General features: G+C 47.9%; 1 protein-coding gene across 1 annotated transcript in view; it reads left to right on the top strand.

The window, feature by feature from the left end:
• Nucleotides 1-21,758, top strand: part of Anxa2 (annexin A2) — a 39,662-nt gene extending 17,904 nt beyond the window's left edge. Inside the window, exons 4-13 of the mRNA XM_041679843.1 lie at nt 7,783-7,877; nt 11,506-11,619; nt 14,687-14,777; nt 15,725-15,804; nt 16,551-16,610; nt 17,762-17,855; nt 18,775-18,870; nt 19,233-19,291; nt 20,887-21,009; nt 21,427-21,758. Coding sequence (XP_041535777.1) covers nt 7,783-7,877; nt 11,506-11,619; nt 14,687-14,777; nt 15,725-15,804; nt 16,551-16,610; nt 17,762-17,855; nt 18,775-18,870; nt 19,233-19,291; nt 20,887-21,009; nt 21,427-21,486 — 872 coding nt within the window. The 3' untranslated portion in view covers nt 21,487-21,758. The remainder of the gene's footprint in view (nt 1-7,782; nt 7,878-11,505; nt 11,620-14,686; nt 14,778-15,724; nt 15,805-16,550; nt 16,611-17,761; nt 17,856-18,774; nt 18,871-19,232; nt 19,292-20,886; nt 21,010-21,426) is intronic.
• The last annotated feature ends 597 nt before the right edge of the window (nt 21,759-22,355 follow it).

Below are 22,355 nucleotides of genomic sequence, written 5' to 3'. Positions count from 1 at the left end.
GTCCGTCACAGTTTCTCTTTCTAGCACATGCAACGTCCCTTAGCAGATGGCTCTCTGCTTTTGCTGCTCCAAAGTGGTGTGACTTCCTCTATCCCTGAGTCCCTAACAGTTCCCCAGTCATGGGCTTGCAGTGTAGCCCAGGCTACCTCAAGTTCTTGATCCTCTTCCCCTTGTCGCCCCATTTCTGGGTTTACAGCTGTGTAGAGTCGATCACCTCCGTGCCTCCTGCGTCCCCAATCCATGCTTCCATCATGGTTCAACACTATACCCTCGAGATCTGTCTCTGTTTGAGTGGTCTTATTTATTAACCTTTTAAATTTTTTATTTATTTTTAATTTATGTGCATTGGTGTCTGGCCTGCCTGTATGTCTGTGTGAGGCTGTCAGAAGCCCTGGAGCTGGAGTTACAGTCTTTAGCTGTCAAGTGGGTGCCGGGAATTGAACCTGGGTCCTCTGGAAGAACAGTCAGTGCTTTTGACCCTGAGCCATCTCTCCAGCCCTCTGAGTCTTTTCACACATGCTCAGGCTCATGAGATTGTTTTTTTTTTTTTTTTTTTTTTTTTGGTTTTTCGAGAAAGGGTTTCTCTGTGGCTTTGGAGCCTGTCCTGGAACTAGCACTGTAGACCAGGCTGGTCTCGAACTCACAGAGATCCGCCTGCCTCTGCCTCCCTAGTGCTGGGATTAAAGGCGTGCGCCACCATTGCCAGGCTAGGCTCATGAGATTGTGTGAGGAGGTAACAACCCACATAGTATTCAAAAAGATACACAGATATCAGAGCACAGAGGGAGACAGATGCGTGTGTGGGACAGGCAGCAAAGGTGCCTTAACAGAGTCTGGGTGTCACCCAGAAGACTGAATGGTCCCCATGAGCTTTGATCCATTTTCACCAGCTGAATTTAGCTCACTCTTTGTTTCTAGTCGGAGAGATATTGAATGTTTTCTTCGCATTACCTAAACCTGGTGCAAGGTTGTTGTATGTTTACTCTCTGGCCTGAGGTAGACCATGCAACACCTTACGTAATTTACATCTAGTTAGAAGCTGAGTTAAGCCACACAAAAGTAGTAATATTGCTTAATTAACAAGAGGTTTCTAAGGCTTGATCTGTAGGAGTCTCTTGGTCTAGAATGGCCTTGGGTTAAATATATACTATGGAGTGTTCAACACAGCTGGGGATGGTTTACCATATGGGTCCAAATAACTAGAAAGGAAAGTCAGCTAAATTAGAAAAGGATGAATCTCGACTCCATGAAATAGATGGTAATTAGCGACAGCACAGCCCTGGAGTTAGCGCTGCTGCCAATGAATCCAAGCAGCTTTGGCGTCTGTAGAGGGGAGGGCCCGGAGTCGCTCTATTACTGCCAGTTTGGATTTGAGCAGTATTTGTGTTCTCCGGAAGGGCGAGGGCCCCCCTCCCTCGTGAGCGAGCCCAACTATAGAAGTGAGTTGCTGCACTTCTTCTCTCTTATATTTTAAAATAGCACCACCTAAGATTCCCAGCAAGGCCACAGCACCACCCTCCTGTGCACCGGAGAGTGAGCCAGCACCGGTAATTTTGGTTTCGCTTGCACACCTGGAGGTGGATGCAAGCAGCTGAGTGTGGCAATTAAGCGAGTTTTTTCTCTGAGGGTGCCAGGAGGTATATTGGCTGGGGGGCAGAACCTCTTACTTGCCAGATTGGGGGGGGGGTGGGGGCGACAGGGTAAAGACTAAAGAAAACCCTGCCGCTGTGGAGAACACCCGTGAGGAAGGTCTTTGGAACTCACTGGCCCAGGGCATCTCATTCTGCTAGCAGGGAGCCTGTCCACTCTCCCCTTTGTAGAGGCCTCCCTCTTGGGGTTGAGGGTCACTGCAGACCATCTCACAGCTGTCCTCAGAGGCAGATGAGGCCCCTGGTGAGTCTCAGATGCACTAACTCCTGAGCACAGCTGTGGTCTCTGAGGGCATTGTCTGCATAGCTATGTAGGTACCAGGTGGCTGGAAAACTCAGGGGCAGGCATCCTCAGGGCCTTTCATCGCTGGCGTGCCTCCATTGGCTGCCTCTCCTCGGCCCTTTTCTTCTTCGTAAGAACTGCCCTTCTGTCTGGTGAGGAAATCCAAATACCGGTTTCACCCAGATAGGGCAGAAGAAACCAGATTCTTATCTGGCATCTCATCTGCTGGTGACTTGAGTGAAGAGTGGGCCTGCTGGTTTCTGTGGCAGCTTCCCTGTTCCACATGGTAACTGGAGTAGTGGGGCATAAAAAGGGTACTTTTTATGTTACTCCATTTATGAATAGATTCGTGTCTTTGTGTTTTCCTGCTGGATGCTACATGACATTTTGGAGACATACTAGATGATTTTCTGAGCACTAGAAGGGCTTTTTAAATTTTTTTTTGCTATGTAGTCAAGGACAACTTTAAATTTCCAATCCTTCAGTTTCTACTTCGCAAGTGCTAGGGTTCCAGGTGTGCACCATAACACCCGGTTAGTGGCACTAGGTTCCCAGCTCAGGACTTCTTGTATGCTAGGCAAGCAGCCTACCTACTGAGCTACAGCCCCAGCCCTGGGTTCTGGATTATTAATGCACCCCTTGCCTTTATTAAAGTAGACAAGGCCTTAGGTCCTTTCTCAGAAATTTAACCAAGGTGATATCAGAACCGAGTGAGAACAGAAGTTTGATCTCCAGGCTAAAATGCCTTCTTGGGTGCTTAGCTCAACTAGGCTGTCCTTTGCTGGACTAGTTGGAACTAGTTAGTTCCTGGTCACCTTGCCTCAAAATAATCACACAGAAACTATATTATTTAAATCACTGCTTGGCCCATTAGCTCTAACTTCTTATTGGCTAGCTTTTTTACATCTTAATTTAATCCATTCCCATTAATCTGTGCATCACCACGCAACAGTGGCTTACTGGCAACTTTTCAGCATGTCTGTATCTGGCAGCAGCTCCATGGCTTCTCTTCTTTGCCTTCTTCCTCCCAGCATTCAGTTTAGTTTTCCTTGCCTACCTAAGTTCTGCCCTGCTCTGCTATAGGCTCAGAGCAGTTTCTTTATTCACCAATGATATTCACAGAGGGGAATCCCACACGGTTCTTGAACTGTCCGTGTCCACAGCTATATCACACCTAAGAGGCCTGATGCTTCTCCGCCCCTACCCTGTGTATACATTTTCTCTCCCAGCTCTCAGGGAGCTTCCAGAGTTTACCTTGAAACAGTACTGTTAATCTCCTGGAAGCCATTAGCAACCATGGTCCTGTCTTCTCTCTGCCCTGTGTTTTCGTTGGCCAATGATTGAATCCAGGCCAGAGCTAGGTCTGCGTCAGAGAAGCCGAGGGAAGAGCTTGCCTCCTGCCATTCTCTCAGTCATTTTTCGTGTTCTAGCAAATGATGTTTTACGACGGTCCCTGCTTTATATCTGCGAACTCCAGGCATTAGGAGAGAAGCAGTGTGCTCCGGGTCATCAGGCCTGGGTTCCAGATACTGTCCCGACCACCACCTCTATTGCTGCTACGTATGCCCTGTGTTAGTTATTTTCTCATATCTCGGTCAAATACATGACAAAGCAGTTTAAGGGAAGAAGGGTTTGTTTGGGCTCACAATCGGAGAGCATGGTACATCACGTCATGATGGGAGGCATGGCAGCAGGAACGGGAGGCAGCCGGCCACGTGGCACCCACAGCCATCAAGTAGAGAGAGATGAACGTTGGTGCTCAACTCAGTTTCTCCATTTCATACAGTCCAGGACCCCAGCCCATGGGATGGTGCTGCCCCCATTTATGGGGGGGGCTTTCTACCTCCGATAACTCTAACTAGGTAGTCCTTCTCAGACATGCCTAGAAGTTTGTCTTGTAGGTGAATCTGGACCCTGTCAAGCTGATAATATTAACTGTCATCGTACCCCTGGGTTCCCAGCCCAGTCCTCTCTGTGGCAGACTTCAGACTCTGTGTAAAGATGATTTCTCCTAAGCCTCAAAATACCAGGATATCCAGCAATCTGAGCTGTGGTCCCCACCCCTGCCTCCCACTCCTGGAGACCTGCATAAGGCAATTTTCATTTTCTTTCCAACCAAACAGCTCCCGTCCTGAGGCCTCTTGAACCCTCATCAAACAGATGAGATCCACTCTCTGTGCAGTCAGCGCGTCTCTGCTGCTGTGAGTCAGCATCCTGTTCCAAACGGTCCTTGGTTCCTTGCCACGGACAGTGGAGACACGCATTTTCCATGGAATGCCGGAGTACAGGGCAGACGTGGGATTTCTACCCACAGAGCGGGGAGGGCGGGCTCAGCCACTGTGGGATTCAGCCAACACCTGAAACATGTCTTTTTTCTTCTTTCTTTTTTTCTTTTTGGTTTCTCAGAGACAGGGTTTCTCTGTGTAACTCTGGCTGTTCTGGAACTTGCTTTGTAGACCAGGCTAGCCTTGAACTCACAGAGATTCTCCTGCCTCTGCCTCCTGAGTGCTGGGATTAAGGGCATGTACCACCACTGCTCAGCTACTTGAAACTTTTTAATGCTTGAAAAATATGGTGGATAGTTGAAAAGACCTGAGCCCCCAAAGTCACCACTTGAACCCAGCTGTCACTCATGACTTCTTAGAGCTGTCATTTAGCAAAACCCTTCCTTAGGAACAATCCTTCAATTGGAATACTGAAAAAATGTAGATGATTAGATTGGCCAACCATTTTCATCTAAGGAATGCCCGTGCTCACCTGGAGTCAAGTACATATATCTTGGGTCTTTGCCAGTCTTAGGCAACTTTAACTTCTAAGGTTTGAGTGGGTTTGATAAAGTTTCGAAAGATCACCCGAGTGGGGCTCAGCAGTTACAAATGCTCCCTGCCCTTGCAGGGAACCCAAGTTTGGCTCCTTCCCAAAGACTAGACTGACTCCGGTTTGACTAACCGGATACGGGGCTGCCAGGAGAAATGTGAAGTGCTCCTTCGTCGGCTGAGATCCGGGAGAGCAGTTTGTACAGCTATCTCTTTCTGGGTGTTATCTCTTGCCTGGGTTATTTAGAGAAGAGTAAATATTTCCTTCCCAAAGGCGGCCATGACCCCTCTGCCTCATAGAAACGGGCGATGGTGCGAAAGTGCAGTACAATGGCAGATGTTCCCATTCCCCAGATTGCTCAGTCACCTCTGTTAGTGAGCCCCAGAGAAGGGGTGATCCGGGAGTGGTGGGAAAATGCTGCTTCGGGGTCCCAGCTCCAAGAAAGTCCTAGTGAGCAGAGCGTTTTGTGGTTTGCTTTGATTGGCTGGCTGACTGACGTGAAGTCATGCTGTGGTGTGGTGCGCATGTGCCGTCAAAAGGCGACTTCTGGGAGCCAGTCCTCTCATCTCGCAATGTGGATGGCTCCAGGTCTCAAACTCTGCTCATCGAGTTTGGCAGCAATTGCCTTTGTCCACTGAGCCGTATTGCTTGCTTGGGACTGAGTTTTAGTAAGTGTTCTGGAATTTCCGTACTGGTCAGCCAAGGGTCACGTTCTGACCTCAGGGAGGCTTTGACTAAGTTGACCGCCATCCCTGATAACATCTCGGTGGAGGTAATGTTAGGTTCTCTCAGAGCTTCTGTGTGGAACTGCAGGCCTTCATCCTTTGTCCCCAGCTTGGGCAAATGCAGAGAGTGACACACAGGAGCCAGCATTTCCACAGGTCACTGATGCAGACCTGGGCTACAGTCTGAGCTTTGGACTCCTCGTCTATCAAAGGAAAATAGGCCCACATCTCCTTATCCTCATTTCTTAATCGTCTGAAAGCCTTGATATGTGACTTAGGCTGACTCCAAAACTGCAATCCTCCTGCATCAGCCTCTTAAGTGCCAACATTATCGTGCCATGCCAGATCATGCTCAATGTCTTCTGAAGTGAGGTCACCAGTGAATTCTAGTTCAAGGACTGTGTGACATTCACTGTGTATTTCAACACACCCCTCCACCAGATTTATGGGCTTTATGAATTTTGCAAGTACATTTAATTACCTCACCCCTTGGATAATCACTGCTAAAACTTTGATAAATATGCTTCTCCATCCAGTCTTATACACAGATACATTCTCTTTTTTTTTTTTTTGTCTTTTGAGACAGGGTTGTTCTGTGTAGCCCACACCACTTTAAGTGTGTGGAAGCAGAGGCAAGCAGATCTCTTGGAATTTGAGGCCAGCTGGGTCTAAATAGTGAAACCCTGTCCCCAAAAGAAAAACAAAACAAAACAAAATTAAAAAAAATGAAGATCTAAATAAATATCAGATTATACTGGGCCCACGGGTTTACAATCTATGCTTTTGTTTTTATGTTGAGTACTTTTCCCAGATTAGTCAATACTTCTGTGCCGTAATTTTAAAAGACCACATAGTATTCCATGATGTAGACAAAGGGATATTTAACCAGCCTCTTATTGGATTTACAAGGCTGACATTAGCATCCTCAGAACCGACCCAGGGTCTAGCAATAGGGCTACTGTGTTTACACTGACTCCTGCAACATCCGAGATGAAGTTAGAGACATTTGCTAATATGCTTGTTTATTGTTGTGACTTCACTTTGAAATAAGTATATAAAAGTTTTTTTTAATGTATTATCACTTTTTAATGTGTATTAGTGTTTAGCCATGGGAAGTTTTGGTCCCCTGAAACTGGAGTTACAGACAGTTGTGAGCTGGAGTTGAACTCAGGTCCTCTGAAAGAGCAGTTAGTGCTCTTAACCATTGAGCCATCTTTCCAGCCTCCATCTTTATTTATATACCCAGAAATGGTAACTTTCTAATGCCACAAAGCATCAGGATGTGTCCCCTGTCCATCTGCTTATTGTTTTACCCACAAATATCATAGTTCAGGGCTCTTGAGTGCTCCAGAATGCCCTTGACTTCCTGTAAGACAAGCCATGTGCAGTCTGGGAGTGACCTTGTGAGCTCAGAGGTTCCAAAACCACTTATCTAGTTAGGGCAAAGACTGTTCATTTTATTAAACAAAGTTCATAGGCAGGCAGGAGAGAGCCTTCTCTGCGCCTGAATCCTCAAAACCAAGCTCTCCTGACTTAAATGACAAGTAAGGACTATTTCTGATATAAAATTGGAAACCTTCAGATACCACTAGGCATTGCTTATCTTTGTAAATACACATGTTCCAATTAAAATAGGTACTGAAACATTTGGGCGGTACTTCAAAACTCCCAATTTAGATTTAATTTAGATTAAAACACTTACTCTTTTTTAATACAGTTGTAAAATTGATTATTAAAGTCACCTATTGAAGATTGAAAGCACAGGAGGTGTATTTTCCTTGTGAGATAATCTCGTCTTCAATACGTGTGGTTCTATTAATCAATTAAGCTATTAAAAATATAACTGCCATATTAAGCCTGACTCGTTTGTCATGACAGCTGGGATAATTATAGAAATTATACCTAGACATTTATACAGTCGTAATCTTGCAATAAATATAAATAATTGTCTCTATTAATTCATTTTGAAGGTTCTGTCTATTAATTCTCCAGCTAAGTGGCAATTTGGGCGCCTTCATTTAAAACCCTCCTAAATCTTTGTTGTTCGTTCCGTCTGGCTGCCAGAGCTTCACACACAAACCTCCCACGGTTGACTTCAGGAACCAATTCATGAACCAAATAGCTTTTTAAGTACAAATATTTAAAGGGTCGAGGGCAATGAGAGTGTCTGCATAGGGTGGGGAAGGGGGAAGAGCTGGTCCTGACAGCCTAGTGTTGGGTGTGGAAAAGAACACGCGGGTTTCACTGTAGAAAAGTCCCGTAAGTAGGAGAGCGTGGTGGGTAACTGTTCACAATTGATTCTCCACAGGAGTGGACGAGGTCACCATTGTCAACATTCTGACTAACCGCAGCAATGCGCAGAGACAGGATATTGCCTTCGCCTACCAGAGAAGGACCAAGAAGGTACTGGAATCTTGGGGTAGGGGGCAGGCCTTGCTGAATTAATGTCCTCAGATGTTGCCTGTTCTGTTCTTAGTTACTGTGAGTGTATGTCCCTTGCTTGTGTCATCCTGCATACCCCGGGGTAGCGGGTTCTTGAGCTTTCCGGTCGTCATTCTCTTGTCTTCATCTTCCATCTTGGGTTGCAGGTGTGTGCAACCACATCTGGCTCTTTTACATCCAGCAGTCCTTACCTGCTGAGCCATTCCTCCACCTCTACCCCTGCCCAACATTCTTTCTGTGCATTGCGGCTCTTCTTTAACCAAAAAGAGTCTTGTAGAACTCTTGGATGTCCAAGGCTTCCCTCTTATATCCTTGTGAGGGTTCCTACTCACACAGGTACACGTATGGAAGCTGGAACATAAAGGCAACAAACACCCTAGCACACATGAGGGAGACTTTCTGAAATAGGCCTCAAGGGATACCGGCAATGGTACCACTTGTGGAGGGCTGACTTTGCATCGGGGACTGTGCTTAGTGCTTTGAATGGAGCGACTGGCTTCTTCATCAGATGTTGTGAACTGATGGCTTTCTCCACTGGGCACTGATCTGAACAGGATCTTCTCACTGACACTGAAGGACTGGGGAGATGACTCAGTTGGTAAAGTGCTTACCATATAAGCACGAGGACCTGAGTTCAATCCCCAGCATCCATGGAAAAAAAGAAACAAAGCTAAATACACTGGTTTGCCATTGTAACCCCAGGGCTAGGGAGTCTAGACAGGAGGATTCTTGGGGCTCTCTGGACAATCAATCTAAATGATTCAGACAGCTCTGAGTTCAGTGAGAGACCCTGTCTCAAAAATCAGATGAACTTCAATTGAGGAAAGAAATAAACATCAACCTCTGACCTTCATGAGTAAACACACATGTGCACATACACTTATACGCATGTGCATATGAACATATGTACACACACACAAAAATAAGTAACGTGCTTGGAATCTTGAAATTATTCCAGCAATTGGGCTTGTCTGAAGTGCTGTGGTCCTTCCACTGTCTTCAGCATGCCTCACTCCTGCTAATTAAGGAGTCTTGCGTATTTTCTCCTTTGCTGGCCCACAAGTGGTTAAAAGCAGCTCCCACTTGTTCATCTTATTTGACCAAGGCATTGGGAAATTTTTTTTAAGGACACGCTTCTTAATTTTTAACTTTTTTTTTCTATGAAAAGCTTTCCATTTTTTCTTGGACGGTGCCATAAGAGTGACTTCATGTAACTCCTGTCCGACTTGAGGTTTCCACTTCCAGGCACAGTAGAGGTCACCTGAAAGGATGCCAGAAGAGACTGTATGTTCCTCGAGTTGACATGACCACCAGGTCCTGGGAGTCACAGGTCAAGCCTTGCCGTAGCTCCCTTCTCCACACGCTGGAACAGTTGGAAAGGACATAAAAAGGAAAGCAGCTGGCTCCCTTCATCCCGCAGCCATTAAAATTCTTCTTCCACTAGACTTGTATTAATCTTCAGTGAGGCGCAGAGGGGAGTGTTTTATGTCTCTAGCTTTCCCAGAGGATCTGAGAGCTGGGAGAGTCAGGTTCCTGTTGGAGCAGGAGGTCTACTGCCTTGGCCAGTGGGAGATAACTTCTCCTTCAGTGTGGTCTTGGAGCTGTGCAGGCACACGGAACTCGATTTCACCTTAGATAGCTGGAGAACACAGATCCTTCAGAGTCTGTTGGAGTCAAGGTGTTATCAAAGTGAGAGTCAGGTCAGCAAATACACAGGTATTGTCACGTGCTTGGTAGGGATGGCCTGCTGTCCTGATGGCCCAGAATGAGCATCTGTCATAGAAAGATGCCACAGCAGCTTGAGGTTGTTTCTGAAGGACGTCCTGGCAGTTTTTTTTCAGATGCATTGTTTGTCAAGGGCTAGAGTGGCAGTTCTCAACCTGTGGGTCATGATCCCTTGGGGGCAGGCAAATGGCCCCTTCAAAGGAGTTGCCTAACACCATCAGAAAACAGAGATTTACATTACGACTCATAGCAGTAGCTAGGTACAGTTATAAAGTAACAAAGATAGTAATTTTGTGGTTGGGGGAATCACTACAACATGAGGAACTGTATTAAAGGGCTGCAACATTAGGAAGTTTGAGAACCCTGCTCTAGTACGATACAGACTGTCCCTGCCCAGGTGGTAACCACAGATCCTGGCACAGATAACAAATGAGGGCCACGAGGAGGAAGGAAGTTTGGAGTTTCTGCTTTGCACATTCAAACCAGTTCTAGACATGAAGTTTCTCTCTACAGAGGACAACTGTTCTTTTATTAATCCCTTCTGGGATTTTTGTTTATGCTGAGTCATATATTGGACATTCTGAGCAATGCAAGTCAACGTGGAAAAATCCAGTGGGTGCCCAGATGCCCACTGAGGTTGGTGCAGAGATCACGGTGACGTAGAGTGTCAAGGGCAGACTAAGTTGGGATCACTTAACCTCAGGGTTCCAATTTGGAAGGCTGGCATTGTAATTGGTATGTGTTGTTTTAGAAAGACCCTCCTACCTCCTATGCATACTTAGGACATCAGAAGCCAGAGAAAGAAGGTGAATGGGTGGGTCCCCATGCATCCTCAGATCTACATCAAGTCTGACGTTCTTGACAAGTGTGGGTTCAGAAAGATTGTCTCTAAAGCAAGCTACACATTATCTCTAGGAGCAGGGACAGGTTGACCAGATAGCTTGCTTACATGGCCAAATTTCAGGCCAATGAGAGACCCTATCTCAAACGGAAAGTGGAAGGCACCTGAAGAATGACACCTAAGCTTGTCCCGTGACCTTTATACACACGCGTGTCGTCATACATGAACACACACACACACACACACACGAGAAAACAGTTGTTGTTCCAGTCAGTTTAGTTCAGCCAGTCAGTACATATAAGTGGTCAATATGTCCAATCTCCAAGCAGATATGTGTAGGAGCCACGCTGAATTAAGGATTTGTCTACAAATGTAAGTGCTGCCTCAGACTTAATTCAAGCCGTCTTTTCACAGTGATAGGGGAACCCCTGAGAAATGATGTTCAGCAGCGAGTCAAAGGAGACTCTAGGGGGCTGGAGTTCACATCAGATTCATTAGTAGCACCCGAACTGGAGGAGTAGATGGCTCAAGGTGAGGTGCAGTGTTTTAAACAGGGAAGGCTCGGAGCCACTCCCCGCCCTGCTAGGCCATCTGGTTCCTTCTGCCAGGTGCAAGACTCCACCCTAGAGCAGCTCCACAAAGGTCTTCCTGGGATCTCAGCAGCCCCTGAGGGCTCTGCTCTTCTTTCTACCACACTTCTTTGTGGTTAGGCCTTGACCTTGGAAAGTGCCCTGTCTCTCATGGGGTGTCCCCACCATACTGTGAAGCCCTGCTCTTAGCTCTCTCTCTGCAACTCTGATGCTACATTGGTTTCTAGCCTGGATGTTACTGGATTTTGTTACAATGTGGCTTCTGACCTCCTAGTCTGTTGAAAGGAGTGTCGGGAGGGAAGTTCTCTCCAGACCACAGGGTCCTCGAAGCCTCACAGCCTGCTTTTTAGACAGAGATATCTTATTTCTGTCTCACTGGCTTTAAAGTGGCTATTGGTCGTCAGTGTGGCTCTTTAACGTCTCTCTTTTGCAGGAGCTTCCGTCAGCGCTGAAGTCAGCCTTATCTGGCCACCTGGAGACAGTGATTTTGGGCCTATTGAAGACACCTGCCCAGTACGATGCCTCCGAACTGAAAGCCTCCATGAAGGTAAGCACGTGCGGGGTGGCATCTGCCAGCTCTCCCATTAGTGGATGTGGATTGCGGCTTTTTGAGTGTAATTAGGTGATTGTCAGTTGTGTTGAATTCTTATTTGAAGTCATTTCCCACCCACCCCCAGTGCTATAAGTTGTCAGGATTTGAACCAAAAATATTTCAATTTCTCTTTCTCTCTTTTTTAAAGACTGCAAAGAAATTTCCTGATGCTGAGAAGCCAGTTAGCAGCTGCTCAGACTTGGCACCTGGGCGATTGGAATGCCTTTTGGGAAAAAGTGGCTTCCTTGATTGCACTTCCTCTTTAAGGAGGATATGTGGGGTGTTAAGGAGAAAGAAAAACAGCTTTTGTTTAGCAAAGCTTGCAGATTCTGCCCGTGCCCTCCTGGTGCTGCTTCCTCTGGCTTTCCCCAGTCCAGTCCTGGTTCAAAATTAAGATTTGGGCCCCAAATCAGCAACATAGTGCAGGCAGGGCTCGATTTCAGGCTGGAAATAGCACCTGGATTCAGTGGCAAGTTTTGGCAAGCCATAATATTGTTATCTAATATTTGATTTCGCAAAGTTATTTTGCAAATGGGATTTGAGGTTAAATTAGTAAATTCTAGTTTAGGCATATTATAGATTTTGTGCCCACCTGAGCTAGACAATATTACTTAAATATAAGAGTTATATAAATGTCAGACACAGCAAATCTCAGGACCCCTTTTCTCTGGATGCCTGTGACACGTTGGATAATCTGATGCTGCCCTCTGCTGGCACTGCTGGGTAAGGCATCTGTAGTGAGGGGAAGTGTACAGCACACACAGTTGAATTGCCATCCTTTCCCAAGGACACAGGGGTCCCAAGGACACGGAGATAGGGTGGGATGAGGCTCCTTTACACACAGGGTGTCACCACAACCCTGGACTTGATAGCACAGGGCCACTGTAGGACGTGTTAAATGTCTCTTTTCTTCAGTTTGTCAATATAGCTCAGGAAGCTCTCAGTTTATTTGGGGGGTTTGCCTTGCCTTTCCTAGGTAGGCTGTCCTGCAGGGCAGCTGTCAGTAAGAATCGTGCCATGTCAAACCAGCACGGGCTGCATGCTAATAATCCCAGCGCTCCAGAGGTGGAGGCAGGGGGATCAGAAGTCCAAGGCAATCCTTGGTTGTGTGGGGAGTTTAAGGCCAGGCTGGAAAGAAAAGAGAGAGGGAAAGGAAGAGGGAGAGGGAGAGGGAGGGAGGGACAGTAGTTTCATGTCAACAGCTTGACGAAAGTAGCATTCCTGAGGGTGCCCCATCTTTGGACCTTTGGGGCCATGTGGGAACCACTCTTTCCCTGGGTTTCTTTAGCCATCAACGCTCGGATCAGTTCATCTTACTTTGGTCAGGAATCCACTTAGTTGTGCTTCATGCGACTGGCCTGGTATCTATTATTAGGTGTTATTGACGTGAAGCCGACCTGTGTGAGCTGTCAGTCACTCCGCTAATCTAAGTAATTGAACCCAATGAAAGGTGCTTTAACTGCGCCATCTCTGACCTGATGCCAGCGTTTCCATTAGCTATCCCGGCGGAGTAACTCATCTGAAATACACACGTCTTGAAGTGACATTAACTAAAATGATGCTGAAAGAAAGAAAGAAAGAAAGAAAGAAGAAAGAAAGAAAGAAAGAAAGAAAGGTGTTTTCAGTTCTGGCAATATCAGTGGCTGTGTCTTGCCATATGTCACAGGAGAAGTTGCTCCTGTGATAAGGATTATGGGTAAGCTGTGGAAAGCTTGGGCCAAGGTTTAGGAAATCGCCAAGGTCACCTTTGAAAGTAGAGATAAAACTCTGTCAGAGACGCAGGTGACGAAAGGATTGATGCCCGATGCCCATCTCACTTCCCTTTGGTGGCAGAGCGTGGCATTTCTTCTGGCACATGTGTGCCAGTCCGCATCTCTGTCATCTTTGAAAGAAGCTGCCTCTTTCTGGACATCTTCAGATGCTGGGTGGTCACCTCAGAGTCCCCATTCAGAGTGCTGCCGCGTAGGCTTTGTGCTGACCAGGGAGGAATTTGAGGTTTTGCTGGAACCTGTGAGAAATCCTGATTAAAAGCTCTGGGAGAAGAAGTCAAAGATTAGATTAAGACCAAAATTCCAAATTGACTATTAACCTGAGGCTTAGCTTAGATTATACAAGGCACAATTTTAAAGGGGCATACAGACTCTAATAAGTTTAATTAATAGCTGACATACTTTTCATGTAGCTAAGTACCTTTCTTATTGTATTAACGCCTTATAATTGATTTACATTTTAAACAGCTGTAATTCTGCTTAGTTCAAAGAGGTACCTCTCTATTCGTGAAGACAAGTACTAGAGGACCCTGGTTATTAAGTCCTAACTTTGATCAGGAAGTCAGCTTTGAAATACATGTTTCATTGAGTCCTTTCAAGCTCCCTGGTGCGCTCCGAAGTGTGTCTGTTAAACCTGAAGATCTCAGGTATTAGACTCTCATTTCCTGATAAAGTTCTGGAGTCCGGGCTCATTTGGCACCTTTGTCGTTCCCCTTTCTGTCACTAAAATATCCGAAAAGTGCAAGCAAAAATGGAAGTCGCATGGTGCATTTTTTAACTTTGAGCCATTCTTCCATTTCAAAGAAGAAAGGCTAATTTTTTTTTTTACCCTAATGGCACCCTTCTCTGCTAAGTAGATGTTCTAATCTATGGCTGCTGCCTGACAGTGACCATATACCATATCTTGTTTGATGAAGACAACTATTTCCTGCTTATTAAAATGTCACGGTCGGTCGTGACAGAAACTAGCAAAGACAGATGGCCAGCAGGAGCCCACGGCTTCCCCTAGCGCGGTGGGATAGCGAAGGCTGTCTCTTCTTGTTCGTTTTTTTTTAAAACATAGTTGAACGTAGATGCATGCTTACACCGTCCTGGGACCTGGTGACGTGACAGAGGAACGGCCTTATTTAGTGCTCCAGGAGTAGAGCACAGACTGTGAGAGGGACGTAACGGGGAGATGGGGCTCACAGCCATCTGTCTGCAGCAGGCTGAGGGTGGGGACACTGCTCATGTCTGGACTTCTTGCTTTCTAGGGTCTGGGGACTGATGAGGACTCCCTCATCGAGATCATCTGCTCCAGAACCAACCAGGAGCTGCAGGAGATTAACAGAGCGTATAAGGAAAGTGAGTAGCCTGTTCTGGGATCCATTCTCTTAGCCCAGTTGCTTCCCCCACCCCTGCTTCTCTCTCTCTCTCTCTCTCTCTCTCTCTCTCTCTCTCCCTCCCTCCCTCCCTCCCCCCCCCCCCCTCTCTCTCTCTCTCTCTCTCTCTCTCTCTCTGTGTGTGTATGAGAGAGGGAAAGAGGGAGGGAGGAAGGGAGGGAGAGGGAGAGAGAGAGAGAGAGAGAGAGAGAGAGAGAGAGAGAGACTGACTAAGCCTGGAGCTCACCAATTAGACTGGGCTGGCAGGCCAGTGAGTACCAGGGTTGCCCCTCTCCCTCTCCCTCTCCCTCTCCCTCTCCCTCTCTCTCTCTCTCTCTCTCTCTCTCTCTCTCACTGTGTGTGTGTGTGTGTGTGTGTGTGTGTGTGTGTGCGCGCGCGTGCACGCGCATGGGGGGAGACGAAGCCTGGAGACTGGGCTGGCTGATCAGTTAGTACCAGGGTTGCCCCCCCCCCCCTCTCTCTCTGCCTCCCCAGCACTGGGATTACAAGCACACGTGGCACACATTATGCACCCGCATTCCAAAGCAGCTGATTCTGTCCTCCTCCTGTGAGGGAGCTGGGGGATAGAACTCAGTTCATCAGATGTGGATCTGATAGGATCTACTAAGCCTCTCCCCAGCATCAGAAACAGTGTTTTAATTAAAAAAAGAGTTCGCTGATTAAAGAGAGCCTGGGGATCCCTGGCTTGACTTCATCTTGTTTGTTGGCGCTGACAATCACCCTAACTCTGATCTCGTGGGAGCCAACATCCTTCTAGAGACTTCCTCCTCAGATGGGGACTCAGGAATAGACTGTTTCCACACAAACCAACAATGCCCGCTATTTGAAACCTGGTGCATAAGAGATAGTCGGGGTTGGTGGTTGGCTGTACCAGTGGGAAGCATTAAGCCAAACGTGCTGTTTCCTCAGTGTACAAGACCGATCTGGAGAAGGACATTGTTTCTGACACATCCGGTGACTTCCGCAAGCTGATGGTCGCCCTTGCAAAGGTTGGTCTCTCAGTCTCTCCCTCCCCCTTTGCTTCTTTCCACGGGGGCAGGCACAGCTCCTTCTTTACTGGGGAGGGAATTAACTAAATCCTTGTGCCTGCTCAGAAATTCCGTTGCGTCCCGTCGCTGCAGAGCTGTCATTTTGTTAATAGGATTTCTTATCCTGCAGAACCGTGTGGACAACTGGACTCCGGGACTAGGGGAGGGGTGGGCAGCTCCCAAGCTCTGGCCTGGATTTCTCGGTTAACCCTCACTGAGTGACTTAAGGAAGGTCACTTTGCCTCTATTTGTGGCCACACCGGCCCCGTTAATGTGACCTTACTTCTATCACCTCTCACCTTTTCTGTGTGTGCAAATGTTTGCCCCTGTGGGGCTTTGGAGTGTGTGTGGGCCTCTGTGGGCTCTTTGCTGATGTTGGCACACTAACGTGGATGTAAGGTTTGTCTGCTATTAATCTCCAGTTCTGGCCAGCGTGCACCTAAGCTCCTGTCTGTCGAGGGGAGCTAGTTCTTCTCTCAGGCAAATGACTGGGGAGTGTCCTGCAGGCTGGCCCACTCCCATCTCCCTGACAGTGATGACTCTGTGGCTCTCCTGTCCTCATTTGTCCCTCTCTGGACACCATAGTCCCTGGGTCTTTTTAGAATCCACTTGCATCATTTTGTTTCCTTGACCAAAGCCCACTGAAACACCGTCTACCTTATAATGCACAAAGATCTGGGTCTGACATCTCCACTGTTCTCCTGTAGGGCAGAAGAGCAGAGGACGGTTCGGTCATTGACTACGAACTGATTGACCAGGATGCCCGGGTATGTGCCGAGCTGCTTGGCTGAATTTTACAATGACCTGTGTGTCTGGAAAGGGTTGTATCCCACATAACCATTTGTTCATGTACAATGAATAACCCTAAATTAATATTTATCTCCTCTCAGGTTCCCGGGGTCAGGCATGGGGACTGGATTGGTCGGATGTTTCTGGCTCAAGGTCTTTCCTGAGGCTGTAGACAGACGTTGGTCCCGAGGGTGTAGCTAGGTCAAGGGTGTGGCTAGGTCAGAGGGACCTTCCCTATGTGGCTCAGGAGTGATCCACGGTTGGCAAGAGATGCCAGCATTTCCATATACAGGCCTCCGTGGGGCTGCTTGAATGTCCTAACAGCCTAGCAGCTGGCTTCCCTGAGGGAATGAGCCGAGAGGGAGTCAGAAGCCCTCAGGCTTTTATGGCCCAGTCCCAAGTGTCACGACTGACACTGTTGTCATACTCTGGTCATTGGAAGTGAGTCCATGAGTCCAGCCCACAGCTGTGGGAGGGGCAATGTCCCCAGCTAGGGAGTAGTGGCCACTTCTAAACCTCAACTCACCTGAGAATATGAGTCTACTTTCTCGAAACCATACTTGTAATGCCAATGTTAATTACCAGATCTGTACCTAGCTCCCTTTGGCTTCTTCAGGTCTTGAGTGCGTGCGTGGGAGCGCTAGGTCCCAACAGTGAGCTATCAGGGAAGATGGCGTAGCACAAGCAGGACAGGAAGGCTCCCTGCTCTGCTCGGCGGGGACAGGGGGAGGTGACAGAGGCTTGCCCCTTCCTCATAAGGCTGATTTAGATAGCTGTGAACTAGGTGTGCCTCACTTAGAGGACCAACAGTTGGGTTATCTCGAAGCATGTCATAAAAGCTACAGACAAAACCATGTGCCTCAGTTTTAAAATCCTATATAGTCTGCAGAATACTTCTAGTATGAGAGAAGGTTTTTTAGTAAGTACTAGAAGTGGCCTTGCCATCTAGGGCGACAGCTCAATGTGGCCCCTAGAAGCCAAGAGTGAGCACACCTGTTCTAAATAGCACACTGGGGGAAGGGGGCGGTCACACCCGCAGTGCAGGCTTGCATGCTCCCTTGTCACTCTTGAGCAACGCTTGCTTGGCGGTGTGTGGCTAACATTTCCTGGTCGCCTGCATCCCTCACAGGAGCTCTATGATGCCGGGGTGAAAAGGAAAGGAACCGATGTTCCCAAGTGGATCAGCATCATGACTGAGCGCAGTGTGTGCCACCTCCAGAAAGGTGGGTGCCGTGCCAGGGACACCTCAGTGCCTGGGGGCTCTCAGATGGCATAGGCAGAGGCTACACGGAGGCTTAGTGCTCCCGAAACAAGGCTTGTTCTCCACTTAGCTTCCCAGTTTCTTTTATGAAACTGTTTGGCCTCCTTTCTCATTCTGGACCCTCTGTCCGTAAATACGTTCTATATTTGATGTGTTAATTGTTTTACTCTGTATGTGAGTGTGCTCATGAGTGCATGTTCATATGAATGCACATGTGTGTGGAGTGCGTGTGGGAGCCAGAGGCAAACCTCGGATGTCATACCTCAGGAGCCATTCTTCCTGTTGTGTTTGTGAATTTGCCTGGAATTGAACATGGAGGCTACGTAGACTGGAGATCCCCTGCCATCTGCCGCCGCCTTCCCAGCCCTGGGATCGCAAGCACATACCACTATGCCTGACTTTTCAGGGGTTGTACACAGGTCCTCATGCTTTCAAGACAAGCATGTTGTTAACGGAGCCTTGCTTAGTCCCTTTCTTATTGGAGGATCATTGTTTATTGAAGTAGAGGGCATGACTAGCTATGCTGTTTCTCATGACATCTAGATAGATGGGTTCCAGTCAGAGAGGATGGAGATGATTACGTTCGGTGGCCTGGGCAGAGCCATTAGGGATGGGAGCTAGACCTGGGTCCTCTAGCAAGATGGGGAATTCACGTCTGCTCTACCAGAATGACCTCTGACCCCTGGCATGATATTATGATCACCTTCAATGTTTTTTTTGGGGGGGGAGGGAGTTGTTTTTGTTTTGTTGTGTGTGTATGTGTGTTGCTTGGTTGTTTTCTTGTTGTTGTTTGTCGTGGTGTATAAATATGTAGTCGATAAGCCGGTCATCAGTGCAGCCTTGACTAGCACTTCTGATATTACGTATTGCTTTGTTTTCAGTGTTCGAAAGGTACAAGAACTACAGCCCTTATGACATGCTGGAGAGCATCAAGAAGGAGGTCAAAGGAGACCTGGAGAATGCCTTCCTAAACCTGGGTAAGCATGTGTGGTGGCTTTCCGCCATGCCTTGGAGAGCTTTAGAGTTGACTGTAGACAACTGCAGACAGGCTCAGGTTGGCAGAGCAGAGAGTTGCCAGGGAGGCCTGAGTCAGCTGGAGAAGAGAGGGCTGTTACGGGCAAGCTCACATGCGCACTGGGTCATCACTGGCCTCCACATCTCAGGACTGATGATGCCACAATGGTGTGCGCAGGATTCTGTGTTTTCCTTAGCCGTCTGCATTCTGCATCCGTGTGACAGGCCACTCTGGTCAGTGTCCTGGAACAAGGCCATCATCTCCCTCACTGCAAGAGAGGCCAGCAGCCTCACTCACCCCTGACACTGTCTCTTCTCTCCACAGTCCAGTGCATACAGAACAAGCCTCTGTACTTTGCTGACCGGCTGTATGACTCCATGAAGGTAAGGGCAGCTGGCCCGGAGGCTCTGTTTCCATTTGGCTCAAACTGAGTCTTCTTGACTAGTGTCTAGAGCAGTGGTTCTCAACCTTCCTAATGCTGTGACCCTTTAATAGAGTTCCTCATGTTATGGTGACGCCCGACTATAATTATTATCATTGCTGCTTCATAGCTATAATATTGCTACTGTTGTGAATTAAAATGTGGACATCTGATATGCAGGATATCTGATATGCGAACCCCAAAGGGGTCTTGACCCACAGGTTGAGACCCACTAGTTTAGAGGAAGGGTCCCAGTATCTGACGGGAGCGTGCTAATGCTGGGATTGTATATGGTAGGTGAGAAGTCACCGATCCACTTTCTCCCACTGTTCAAGTATGTGTGATGCAGCTCCAGAAGGAAGTGTCCCCAGTAGGAAAGGGTTAGGTGACCAGGTGACCGTGGTATCTGAGACCTGCTGGGGCTTTCAGTGATGGCCTCCTGTTATCCCCAGGATAGAAACAAACAGGATGCGAGAGACCATTCACAGGTACTACACACAGCTTGTTAGTTCCCTCCCTTAAGTCCTGACAGGAACCCCTGCGGGGCTTCCGGTTTTTTATCTTCTTGATGAGAAAGGAAGCTGGAGCTCCTGGAGCCTCGGCTAGCATGCAGTCACATGGCAGACCTATAGCTGTGTGTTCTTCCTGCATGAACTGCCCGGACCAGCCTGTCGTTCCTCACACCCTCATCCTGCCTCGAGTGCTCTGCTTTCCAGGCCTCTGCTTTCCCTCTCTGGAGCACCTCCCTTGTCCATGCAGCCCGTGTGGCTCTCCTTGGTTGGTTTGTTTTTTTGTCACAGATAACGGTTTCCTCAGCACAGGCTAGTCTGTGTATTCACGTAGAGCCGCACAAACAGCATGCTGACTCTTCCTCTCTGCGGCCCTAAGTGTCAGCAGCCCTTTGCTGCATGTGCAAACTCACAGGCTGGCCTTCGTAAGCACAGAGCTGACTTCAGTGCTGGCTGGAGGGGTGGCTCGGCGGTTAAGAGCACATATTGCTCCCTCAGAGGACCTGAATTTAGTTCCTGGCATCTATTTCAAGCCATTCCTAGGCTCCTATAACTACAGGGGATCTGACGCCCCCTTCTGGCCTCTGTGTGCACCTACATGTATACATATGTGCTCCCCCACCCTGTATACATACTTAGAAAGTTTAAAAGAAATCTTTAAAAATTCAAATGTGCTTGGAAATCCAAGGGAATAGTTTCCTTTGTGTCTTTAGTCAAGTTACAGCGCGTCAAGAAGCACGTAAGAGAGGCCGAGAGATGGCACAGGCATCGAGAGCACCTTCTGCTCTTGTAGAGGAGCTGCAGTGGCCCCCAGCTCCATGCTGGGCAGCTCACAACCATCTGGGACTCCAGCTCCAGGAGCTGACACTCAAAAGAGGGGCCTATGCGCGTGCGCACGCGCGCGCACACACACACACACACACACAGACATTTCAAAAATAGAAATTATTGTATAAAAAGAATAATCACATAAAACTGTGATAGGTGCTGTTTATATAGTGATAACTTTGTCAAGGGACTTAACTTGGGTGATCAATTTGACTTTCAGGGCAAGGGGACTCGCGACAAGGTCCTGATTAGAATCATGGTCTCCCGCAGTGAAGTGGACATGTTGAAGATCAGATCTGAATTCAAGAAGAAATATGGCAAATCCCTGTACTACTACATCCAGGTAAAGCCTGTGGCACTGGGCTGACTCCGCCAGGCATGGTGTGTGTGTTTGTGTGTGTGTGTGTGTGTGTATGTATGTGTGTGCGCGTGTGTGGTGGAGGTGGTTAGAGAGAACAATGGCAGATTGGCAACCTTTCTGTTTTCTCATTTTGTAGAGACCCTGTAGGTGGAGGCCGCTTGTTCATTTTTCCTGGCTGCCCAGACCTGAAATAATCACTCAGAAACGATAGTATTTGCAATACTGTTTGGCTTACGTGTATTTCTAGCTGGGTCTTACATCTTAAATTAACCCATTCCTATTATTTTCTGTTTTACCACGAGGCCCGTGGCACCCCAAGGCTATGGCAGGCTGCCCGGGAGTCTGTTTTTTTTTTTTTTTCTCACACTGCCATTCTTTTCTCTTTCTGGCCACTTGTAGCAAGACACCAAGGGCGACTACCAGAAGGCCCTGCTGTACCTGTGCGGTGGAGACGACTGAGGGACCGGCACAGTGGGTCACCCAGAAGTGGCCGAACTTCTGCCCCCACCCGATGTTCTAGAGACCTGGAGCTCCTCCCTGTGACGATGACAGCAGAGCCGCAGACCCGTCCCCCACCCCAGCTGCCTTAGTATAGCCTGGCTTTCCCTTCATTCCTTCCTTTATGCCAAAGAGATGAACATTCCAGGGAGTTGGCTGTACCGTCTGTGACAGGAGACACTTCACCTCTTAAGTACTGTGTCGTGAATAAACCGTTTTTACTTTAGAAACAACACCACGGCCTTTGCTTCCATGCATGCTTGGGATTCGATTGTTCACCCAGGGAGGCTGCCCCTAAGGGAAGAAAGTTCTAGAACTGAGCTCTCTCCTCGGGTAGCCACGACACAGATGTGACTTTTAAAGGAAGAGTCAGAAATTACACAGAGTTCAAAACTGAATTCTTAGGCGAGGTCTCTAGCGCCCACCTGGTTCTGCATGTGCTTCTCCTGGGGGGGAAAGCAACGTTTGATTCCCACAGATCAGCACCGGGCACGCACCAATGGCATGATTCCATCCCAGGGTAACTTGGTGAACAACTGAGCTTCATTAGGGCTGCTTAAGAGAACATGGGTCTCAACCCATCTTCCTGACAGAGGCTTCATCAGTGAGGCAAATGTCCCTCTCAGTATCAGTTATTTGTCTTATATATCCTCAGGTGGGCAATACACGCCCCCCCCCAACACCCAGCAACACACCAATGATGTGTACATCGTGGGGTGGGGGCCACAAGCCTCTCCCTGCTACCCGGTGGACTGCTACTGAGTAAAGCATCACAGATGCTGAGAATTCAGGTGAGCAAAGGCCCAGCCATGTTTGGAAGACGGTGTCCT

The sequence above is a fragment of the Microtus oregoni genome, unplaced genomic scaffold (assembly GCF_018167655.1).
Source record: "Microtus oregoni isolate MIOR12 unplaced genomic scaffold, Mior012 000032F_ref0000030, whole genome shotgun sequence".
Classification (NCBI taxonomy): domain Eukaryota; kingdom Metazoa; phylum Chordata; class Mammalia; order Rodentia; family Cricetidae; genus Microtus; species Microtus oregoni.
Note: the sequence above shows the minus strand (reverse complement) of the source record. Positions and strands in the feature narration are given on the sequence as shown.